The 11,888-nt window shown below is 29.0% G+C and overlaps 1 protein-coding gene across 1 annotated transcript in view; it reads left to right on the forward strand.

Annotated features, from left to right (window-relative positions):
• Positions 1-880: 880 nt before the first annotated feature.
• The window catches only part of SK (small conductance calcium-activated potassium channel), a 249,288-nt gene continuing 238,280 nt past the window's right edge, over positions 881-11,888 (forward strand). Inside the window, exon 1 of the mRNA XM_088274700.1 lies at positions 881-1,081. Within this exon, the coding sequence (XP_088130826.1) occupies positions 881-1,081 (201 nt within the window). The remainder of the gene's footprint in view (positions 1,082-11,888) is intronic.

Here is an 11,888-nt window from a genome sequence, read left to right on the forward strand (position 1 = left end):
TGACAGTTAATGAAATAAAAGTGGTATTTACCAAGTTAAACTTAAATTAAAAATAAATGAAACAGTTTTATTACTTATCACGTAACCTATTTAAATTGATAGGCTACTGTACGCTTTTATTAGCAGGTGTTTTATGTGAAAAAAAGTAAATCCGATTTGCGTTTAATCAAATTCATTACTTTCATACACATATAAAATTAACGCTAACAGGTTTAACAAGGTGCTTCTCACATAAAGGAGCTGAGTGATTTGTCGTGTTTACTTTTGTACCTGCATTAATTTTATGGTACTTATTTTGTACACGTACTTTCCATTAACTTTGTTTAATTTGAAACGAAATAAATCTCTTTGTAAGTGTCAAAAATGTTGTTCAATTTAAACATTTGAATTTAACCAGCAATGAGATCTTACAGTACTGTACACAACTTGAAAACTTTTTATGCATCGTGAATTACTAAACCTTTCGTAAAATAGGTTATCTGTTAATTACCGGAGTTTTCCAGTCAAAGTATAAAATCTCTTTCAAACGTAACTTAGATAACGTCCATATTTAGGGTTATTCTACGTGTCTGGCACTGTATGCTGTAGCAGTCAACCAGGGATTTTTACAAAATATAAATAATTCCTTCAGATTATTGCAACTAAAATTTGTAACTTTTCGCTTTGGTAACTTGAAATGGTTAAACGTCAAAAATATCTTAAGAAAAGCTGCATCAATAATGTCATTCCGTTTTTCATAATGTAGTGTAGGTCCAAGATGACACAAGGTGTAGGAAACCAAGGGTTTTTACAATTAAAAATGTAAAAAAAAAATTCAAATGCATACAGTGATCCATGGGAAGATCAACGTTTGGTCTAAGCCTAAAACACAGAATAAGATATGAGGAAACTAAAAGCAGAAACTAGAATAGCGGATATCAAAGATTGCATAACAAAACTGAAGTGGCAATGGACAAGACACTTGCAAGATAAGGCCCCACAAGATGGATCTCTTAATTTATTAGATTCAGATCTTGAAAGAGTAAGAGAGGCGTTAAAAGACCCCAAAAAGGTGGTAAAACTCGCAAAGCCGCTGAGGGAGGTAACAATTGGCCGTGAGCAGCAACCAAACAAAATAATGGAAGGATATGGAAAAGGTCCATATTCAGCAGTAGAGGACAGTAGGCTGAAGAAAAATAAGAAGAGTTTTTCTTGCTTTTTACTTGCAAAAATGTTTTTTATTAGTTTTTTGTGTATTTTGTTCCAAAAAGGATTAGTTGAATCGCAGAAAAAAGGATAAACGCGAAAAGGGGTAGTAATTTTATTTTTCATTATTTTGTTAGGGGTACTCTTGTTACGCTAAATGTTCAGGTTTTCCTTTGCAAGCTTATTTTAAACATCTTAGCAGGGGTTATCTGAACCAATCATGTTTATGTGTTCCACAACAAAAGGGAAAAATGAGCTGTGGAGAGTTGAGTTCTTGGGTAAACGGAGTAAAAAGTACTCACAAAAAACACATTACGTAACTTTTGCCTGAGAGCAAAGAATAAAGATTAAAAAGCAATTATGCCTTATAACTATGGGACTATTAACACAATTTTAATTTGGTTTAGTGATTCAATTTGTATCTGAGTGATGCAAATATTTTTTTACAATTCATTCAATATATTTTATTCCTGGATCAAAAAATCTGTGTCATAATACTAATAACATTGCTTTCATATAATAATCATCGATAAAATCTATTGTGTAGTGCCTTTTGCACTATTTAGGTGTGGTAAAAGATTAAAAGAGGTTTATTTTATTTTTTCTCTCTGACACAGTTTCCTATATACCATTTTAAGGTATGTATTTTTGGTTTCTATAAATTTCATCACAATACAAGAACATTTTTTCAATTCTTTGGACACCTGGCAATGTATTGCCAAGTTTTTGTTATTTAAAATTTTGAGGATATCATTGGAATGTTTGTAATAAACCAATAAAAAGTTTACTTTTGAAATTGAGATTTTTTGTTCACTCATTTACGTGTTGTTTATATTTAAAAAAAATCCAATTTGTTTTCTTGAAGGAAAATGAAAATCTACTTGTGTGAGTTTTTTCGCTGAGTATATGTAGAGAAGCTATAAGTTGTTGGTGTAATTAGATTATGCGGAATGAATTCTGCAATTTAATTATTATTCTATCATCTCTGATGGGTTTCTGACCCTGAGGCGTTGTGAGATATCGTTAAGAAGGAACCGTGAAGATAACGTCCTCTGTAGATGAGAGATATTATTCTTTCCTTACTCGTGAGAAAGTTGATCTTATACAAATGGAATATCCATGTACAAAAGCAGTAAACGACCCTTAAGCTAATACGCAACCTTTATAGCATTAATACAAAACCACCTTTTACCACAGGGTGTAATATAAATGCTAATATCGGAAAAACTGCCTTCCATATAAGCATGCATTTTCACGTTTATCGATTTTGATATTTTAAATATTAAAATCAAACACTGATTTCTAGGGTCTACTAAATTATATATTTTATTAAAAAAAATAGAAAACCATCATAACAATTGTTTCACCTGTTAAGGGCATTATAAAACTACTGTAGTTAGACAAAGTAGTTTGATAATGCCTTAACAATGTGAGATAATTGTCACAATATTTATTTTGTTTTTTAATAAATTTTTATTTTGAATTTTTTTTTTAAATAAAATAAACATTAAGTAGACTGTAAAAAATCAGTGGTTAATGTTAATATTTGAAAATAAAGTATGAAGTTATACAAATTAAATACTTAATCAGTAAATAATATTTATTTTTAATTATAAATTGAAAAAAATCATTAATTATATACGAAAAATGGTATTTATCATAATTTTCTCTTAACATAAGAATTACCTTTTTCTGGATTTCTAATCTATTGTAAAGAGACATAATCTGAATTTCCACTAACACTCTATCCCTAAGACATTAATTACATTACGCTACTATCTTAACGCAAATATCTAAACATAAAATGCAAAATGTAAAAAAACCTAGATTGTATGTTTTTAAAGCGTCCAAGACGTGATTTTTTATGAAAATGGCGCTCGATAAACTAGCTGTTATGATTTTATACGTAAACGTAATATGCAATGTAAGATACTGCAATATAAGTTTTATTATTTGAACGAAACCTGGAAATCAAATCATTTATATGGCTCATGACTTATAATTGGCAGTTTCAAGTGATTGCGTTTTTCACTTGTAAAACGTTTATGACTTAACATTCAAACCATTTGAGCATGGCAAATGTTAAATTTTATATTTATTTTAAATCTAACAAAGATTTTTTGAGTCTACTAAGTTGCATTTTATTAATAAAAACACAAAAAATTCATACTGTGACAATTGTTTCGTCTAGTTATGGCATTTTCAAACGAATGTCTGTCATAACTAGGCGAAACAATTGTCACAATATTCATTTTTAATGTTTTTTTGCTAATAAAATACAACTTGGTAGACTCAAAAATTTTATTAAAAATTAATATACAAATTAAAAATGCAAATGGTACTTACTAATCTCATCTTTGTTGAAAAATCAATGGTTATATTTTTATATTGAAACCCAAATGGTTATAAAAGTATATCTGGGTTTTTAGTACATACATAACATGAACTTGGAAATCGAACTAATTGGGCATGATTTGACAGACAGAATCATGATTAAATGCAAGAGATTACACTATTTTATCGATAGTAACTGGCTGATATATTAGTACCGACTATTAAACTGCACATCTTCATCTGATGTAGAGGTTGCCACATGTCATATCCAAACTCTAGAATATACTTTAAAGCACTGTAAACCGGCAGAGTGCTGCCCTTGTAACATTTTAAAAGCTTTTGATAAATTTTAGACCATGAACCACTTTCTAAGAGGAAAAATCAGATCACTGCACTTTTTTATTCCTTTGTGCAAACTGTTGATACGCTTGTAGGTACTATCAGTAGCAAAGAAACTTCAATCAAATGACCTAAGAAGTATCAATCTGAGAACGCCTTTACAGAAAGCAATGAGACAATTCTAAAGACGAGTAATATTGAAAGTAAGTTACTAATAATAATGATTTGTTCTACTTTTTTATGAAAATACTTGTAGTTATAGAAACTAGTTGTATTTATAATAATAAAACTAAAAGTAGTTTAAAACAAGTGTTGTATTTTTATTTTGAATGACTGTGTTTTTGCTGAGAATAACATAACATTAACTATCTTTAACTCTTAATCTCTTAGCAAATTTCACCACGAATGTTCGTTTATATTGATTTTAAAGTAAAAAAATAAGATTAATGAAACAGCTAGAAAAAATCAAACTTAAATTGATTTGTGCGTGCTAATTTTTTACAGTGATCCCTGTAGCGTAATTTGTTCTAATTCGTTCAGAAGAGCACCCGTTGAGATTCCAAAAGGCGGGTTTGTATCAAATAATTATATTATACTTAATTGAAATTTGATCCCGTTATTTAATCTCTAGATTCTCAAATTATAACTTGATGGATAATATTAATTAAAAACCAAATTAAAATTGATGTTTAATTAGTACGTTAAGCATTTAATTAAAAAAAAATGTTTGCCCTTTGGATTAAATCTCTTTGTTGTGTAAATACTTTATTTTCTTCAATTAATTTTTAAATAATTCTCAATTTTATACATCTTTAAACGTGTCACTGGTGTGTAATTTAAAAAAAAAAGTAAAGATAATTTTAATAAGGGTATGACAATAGCCATTAGCGATCGAAAAAAAAGAAACTAATAATGACTTCATTAAAATAAGTCGTTTTTTAGTTAATCACAAAAATCACTACAAAAATTGGTTGCATTTTTCTTATTTTCTTTATTTATAAAATTGTAGGTACTTGACAAATTGACCTTAAAAATTAAAGGTAAAAAAAATATAAACCGAAAAAAAAACAAATACCATAGCAATCAGGTAATCGATCATGACAAATTGACAACAAAAACTAAAGCTGAAAAAAATAAAAACCGAAAAAAGTACAGAACCCCATAGAAATCGTGTAATCTATTTCTCTAGTTACCATGAGTCATACCTGTGAAATGTGATATACCGCTTACACTAGTTAACTAGTTAGCACGTACTCATAGGTCACAAAGGCTTTCATTAATTAACTCAAGAACGTTAGAAACCGACTTTCTCGAGAAACTTTGCTTTTTAAAATTCACGACGCGTAATTCTGCGCCAAGAGGAAAGTTGAACTCGCCATTATCTACGTTGCATTATTTTTAAGTTATGAAAATTGCTTAAGCTGAAATAAAATAGCGAATAATCAATTTATTTTACTTGAAAATGCCGAAGGTATTTTAAAATGAAATTTTATTATGACTCCAATTATCTTCCGATAGTGAATAAGCCAATTTTTATTTGATCGTCAATTACATCAAGGTGAGATAATCAAGGAGTCATAGGAGTGGATTGTGTTTGATTAGATATGTATCGTTCACTCCTTTCAACAACGTCATACAACAAAAAACTTGATTTTTCAGGAGATCGTTTTCATAGTTTAAGAATATTATAAAATGTATTTAAAATAAATATCAAGCCACTTATTGAACTTTTTACTGTATAACAGATCTTTTGAAGTAAAACCTGAAGGTTTTTTCTCCTTTCGAAAAATATTTAGCGTATTTCAAAAAATAATTAACAATACCTATTCTTGAAAATATAAAAACAACACTTTCTGCCCTGTAGCGGGTAAATATTAGGTTAAAAATATGCCACTTTTGCTGGGATATAGTACATTTTCTGGACATTCCGAAAACATGCAAAACTAAAAATTGACGGTTTTTGATATATGACGTTGTGGAAAGGAGTGAGCGATATGACTTAAGTGTAAGAACTCAGACAGATATTACTGGTATACTTGTATGTGAAAGAAAATGGATAAAGAATAGTAGGTAAGGAAATAAAAATAGCAGCAATATTGATGGTTGCATTATTGAACATAATAGTATTAGCTTGTGTTATTGAAGTCAGCATATCAAATAATTATTGTTGTGCACCTTATTCAAAATAATATTTCTTTATAATGTAAATGAACGACTCCTCATGGGTTTTGCCTAGTCAGACGTTCATCAAAAAATAAAACATGTTCACCCATTAAAACTAAAAAAAAAAAAAAATATTTAAGCAAATAAAATATACAAAATATTCCGACTGCATTAACATTTACAAATTATTGAACAAAGATTTTTTAACGAAAAAACTTTGCAATGTAAAAGAATGGGAAAGAATGTGTTTATGTAAAAATGTATTTTTTTTACTCAATTTGTTATTTTTACCATACTTCAAAAGTATGTGTAACATTTACTGAAGCCTTTGGTATTAATTAAAGTATGATTTTTTAATGTCTTGACTCATAAAAGTATGACAAAGTACAGCAGTCGCGTGAGGCTATCGCGGTTGAATAAGTAAAAAGGTCATATGTCCATTTTAATATTTATTTTTACGATTCGGTCGTTTTGATACGATTTGATGAATAATTGATGATTATTTGCTACGGTAAAATGCCCACAGGGTCAATCCCAAAAATGCACGCCATCGACATTTTAAATGTTAATGACTGTAGTTTAAATAATACAAAAAAGGTATTTTCAGCAAGGGATTATTCAATGATAAAAAAATATTATTTAATTACAAGAATTGTGTAGAAATAAATGATAAAAATCCTGATTATCACAATGTCAATTTTCTATTGAAATTTTAATAAGACATGTTGAAATTATGCTTGTCAATATCAATTATTTTTTAATGTATTTCGAGATATGTGAATATCATTATATCAGTAAGTATAAATTCATATGTTTTTTTTGAAAAATTGAGTTATTTACGTTATAATATGATTTGCGTTAAACATCGTGAAAAGAAATTACTCTCATCGATTTATTCGGCAGTCACTTTGTTGTAATATGTAACAATTTTTCATTTAAATTTAAATTTAAATTTATTGTGACACTTTTTGCAGTACATTTCGACGCGGAACGTATCAAAACATGTTTCACAATGAATTTTAATAAAAAAGTGGTATTTGAAATTTTAGATTTTTTCACTAGTTTTAATAATTTTTATTTTTTTAACTCAAAATCTTTCTTCTCTATATTCCTTTTAATTTTACACATAAATGAATTAAAATTTCGATAATTGTTTGTTCAAAATCTAAAAATATTGTCGGAGTGCTTTGAATTTTTGACACGATGTTTCATTCGAATACGTGCGTAAAAATATGTGGCGAATGTAGTTAGAAAATAGAATAGAGGAAGACCGAGTAAATGTTGGCATGATCAAGTGTCACCATGAAGTGCTAAAACTTTGTTGTAATTAAATAAAATATAACGACTCATACAGCAAAGTGGCACAAAATAAATCAGCGTTTTATGTCAACCATATTTGAGATTTGTGTACTAAAAAACTGCAATATACAAAAAAATTTAGAGTGACTCAAAATTAATCATCCAATTTTGTTTTTGAATGACTTTTTAACTAAATAATAAATAAAAAATTGAGTGAAATCAAAAATGTTTCTTTGGATCTTTACAAATTTTTCTGTTAAGTGGAAAAAACGATATCCGTCAAGTGGCTGCCATCAGTGTTAATACAGATTTGTGCCCGTTTTATCGATTTGTGTGTAAACTGCAGCTGTTTAGTTCACAAATGTCAAATATGATTGACATACAACGCCATTTGCAAAAATTATAGCATCTTTCAATATGGTGATTAATTTTGCGCCACCCTGTAGATATATATATATAATTTTATTCACTTTTATTTTTAGCACGGCCAAACTCCATACCGTGTTAAATCAACCAAAGATTTTTCCGAATCAATAATTCCGCTTTCTGCACAGTATTCAAAATATCCATATCTGCAGATTGGAAAACATAGAATTCTCCATGCCCGACCTTTGAAATCTAACGGTTGGCTGAACTGCATACAGAATGCAATGCGCAGAGCCTTCACGGAACACGTTTGTATTAACCCGTTATGTGCATTGTGCACTCTGCGCAACATCCATATTTAACTAGTTTTGGGCTTATATCGGCTTTCCAGGGTGAAATTTGTGTAACTAAATAAGGAATTATATATGATATGGGTATACCACTTACTAAATTAGTTCTGGTGGGCTTTGTATTTTCATAACCCTTTAGATTAATTTCTAAAATAAAACTTTACAAAATCATTCCAGAATTATCAATTTTCTTAATAATTTCACAAAAATATTCAACAAACTGAACTTTTTGGTAATGCAATGAAAACGTTAAGAATAACCTGTAAAATGTTTAATTTTTCAATCAAAAATTTAATAAAAATGGATGGTCACAAGTAACAAATTAAATAAAAATATACATGTATTAACATATAAATAATGTTTTTACCTGTAAATTCCTCTATTTTATTTCTATCACAATCAATTTCTCCAGTGAACATCACTTATTTGATGGTCACCTCGACAAACTATTAAACATAAAATTATTGTGGCTCGTCAAAGCTCTTATTTATTATATTGAAATAATATTTTGATGAACATAATATTAAATGGGATATTCTGATATATATTTCGTATTTCTGAGGATTTTGGTCTACCAACAACTTTTAGATGTAAAAATTCCAAAAAGTTCACGAAGGGACTTGTTTTTAATTTCAATATCTGCACAGTACTTATGTATTGAAGAAAAGTTATCTTAGTCGTTAATTGTATGAAAACGAAGTGATCAGCTCTCCGCTTCTTTTACCAGCACTTGGTAGTATTAAAATAAAGAATAAGAATGATTAACGCCCGTATTTGTTTTGATGCCCCTGGGAATTAAACCCGTGATCTCCGGTATATAAGCTAATAATAAAAATAATAACTCACTTGCCAATACACAACATTGCATTTAAAGATAGTAAAAAATATCACAATGAATACATAAAGCCATTTATATATTATTCACTGTATTAAATATATATTTTTTAATAATATATAATGAGTTATTTTAAGGTTATTTACACTAGTTATTAAATAAACCTATGATTGAAAGCTAAAGCTTAATCACATTACATTCATGAATTTGTGATCAAGATAATACTAAGTCGATACGATACAGTGCTCTTTGCATCATTGGGTGTGGAGAAGAGTGAAGAGAAATAGATTTTTAAATATCTTATTATAAGTTTTCAATTGTTCAAAGTGAATGCAGGTCTTTAAACTTTATCAAATAGTGTATATTCCTTTATACAATTTTTCCCCTGTGATAGCGGTTTAAAAGTAGAATAAAATTAGGCTGCATTGAAATTCCTTCATGAATTTATATTAGGGATGTAAATAGGAATTCCCAACAGGAAGGTACTGTTATTTCAGCGTACAAATTTTCATAAAAGATTTTTCCACATATGGCATTCAAGGATCATATTAGGCATAACAATATTACGTTTTTCAAATGTAAATGTTACATACTTACATACAGTTTGTGTTTTCACCGTTTGCTTATACGCAAATAAAACGAAACTTGTAATAAAATAAATTGCACTTTTGTTATCTTGAAACAAACACAATATTTTATTTACGTTTTCTCTTGAAAAAAGGTTTACGTTTTTTGTTATTTTAAAATGAATAACCCGCAAAGCATCTAGTAGAAGAGCATTCTGTGCAGGTAGGATAGTTAGATAAGGGAAGGTTAATGTGAAAAAACTTTTGAAAATGTCTTCTTTCTCTGTTTCAATTATTTTCAAATGCGATAATCAAATCGTAATAATTTTATTTTTATGACTTGATATAGGAATGATTTTCCGAAATCGATAGTCACGAAAAAGTATTTATAAAAGTGGTATTACACAAAGCAAACAATGGATGATAAGGATATCTACAAAAATTTATTATATATTTTTTATATATATTTATTTTTTTATATTTATTCATATATTTTCTAACGTATATTTTTTCTCCATTTCCATATCATTCTATCAGAAATTTTCTTCAATCTAACTTCCTTATATTTTATCACTTTTATATTTTAAAATGTATAATAAAAGCTCGAAAATTCTCAAATTTTTATGGTAAAATATTATATTTAGGTTTTTACACTATAGTCATAAAATGATGCTGGATTTTCTTTTTTCATACTTTGTAAAGTAAAACGAGTGAAGCTTCGCTATCCTCGCAATAATTACAACATATATCTGGTTTTACACTTCAATAAATGCGATTTATGGTTTTCGGACATCGCTCATCGATATATGATTTAAAGATTTATACCCGACAGAGCTTTATTTGTATTCTTCTCATATATAAGAATTTTCATCATTTTTCCAGTGTCGAATTTACCTTAAACTTTTTCCAGATAAAATATTAAAAATACTTTCTCGCAGATGAAGCAGTTTAAGGGAAGAGAATATGAAGTCTTCAGGTATTAATAGGACTCAAACTGTCATCAAAATACTTGTGTTATGTACCCTACACCAGTGTTCCTCAAACTTTTTCTGTTCAAGGTACACCTGCCAAATAAAGAAATTTCAGAGGGACACCAAAGAAAAAAAATGTTTATCAAAAACAGATTTATTATTAAAATTAATAAATTACGAAAACATTTAAAACATATTTTATTAAATTAGAAATGCTGCCTGCTTCACTCAGCGATCAGAATTAGGAGCAATAGTTTTATACTCTCCTTATCATCCATTGTTTACTCTGTAATACCACTTTTATAAACACTTATTCGGGTGATGTGTCTTTAAAAGTGGTTTTACTCTAACTAAACAATGGATGATAAAAAGAGTATTTTATTACCTAACCACAAATTTATCCATGCTTTTAATATAAAAAATACAATAGTTTTATCTTTACAAAACTAGACTTTTTTTCGCGCACACACAACAACTAATACCACACGCGCACACACAACAACTAATACCACACGCGCACACACAACAACTAATACCACACGCGCACACACAACAACTAATACCACACGCGCACACACAACAACTAATACCACACGCGCACACACAACAACTAATACCACACGCGCACACACAACAACTAATACCACACGCGCACACACAACAACTAATACCACACGCGCACACACAACAACTAATACCACACGCGCACACACAACAACTAATCACCACGGTTCCGCGGCACACATTTTGCGGAACACTACCCTACACCATTACATTTATGTGTTTATGAAAATCTAAATCACTGATTTTTATAAACATTAAATTTTTTGCATAAGTGCTCAAGAGACAACAGATTGAAAAGATAATAAAGGAAGCTTCCAGCACCCGATTCATCCGTCATATTTTTTATTTGTAAAAGTGCAGAGTTAAAAAAAAAACTTAACTAAGTTATCTTTTACAAAGTTTACGTTCAACTAATGTAAGGCATGTTAAAAAAAAATTTTGACATCTCATTAAAGATGAAGAAGAATATGGAAGTTTGGGCATTTACGGGGCTGACGACTGTATAAGCTGGTTTAAGTGATCACTCTACACACGTGCAACATTCACCAATTCTACCCATTATTGACAACCACATTACTCAAATTCAAATTGTCAAAAAATAATATGAAAATTAACTTCTGTAATTGGAGATAATCCAAATTTTGTGAACAAGTATTTGGACACACTCAAAATGTTGTTGAAAAAAATACTTCAATCCGAGAGTTACGATTTGTAGATACATTTCATAAATGAATTCATTTCTAAGCTGGAAGCTTAGACCTGAGTGCTTACGCTAACAATGATATTAGGCGGCAAAATATGGAATATGATCATTTAAAAAAAGTGTGAGAGTAAAGTGGACGCCATTTAAATGCACGATGTCTTTAACGAACATATGGAAAAAAACGCTATGTATGACGGGATAATTATAAATATT

Source organism: Brachycentrus maculatus, unplaced genomic scaffold (assembly GCF_059751285.1).
Source record: "Brachycentrus maculatus isolate JH-2025_06_01 unplaced genomic scaffold, ASM5975128v1 h1tg000708l, whole genome shotgun sequence".
In the NCBI taxonomy this organism is placed as follows: domain Eukaryota; kingdom Metazoa; phylum Arthropoda; class Insecta; order Trichoptera; family Brachycentridae; genus Brachycentrus; species Brachycentrus maculatus.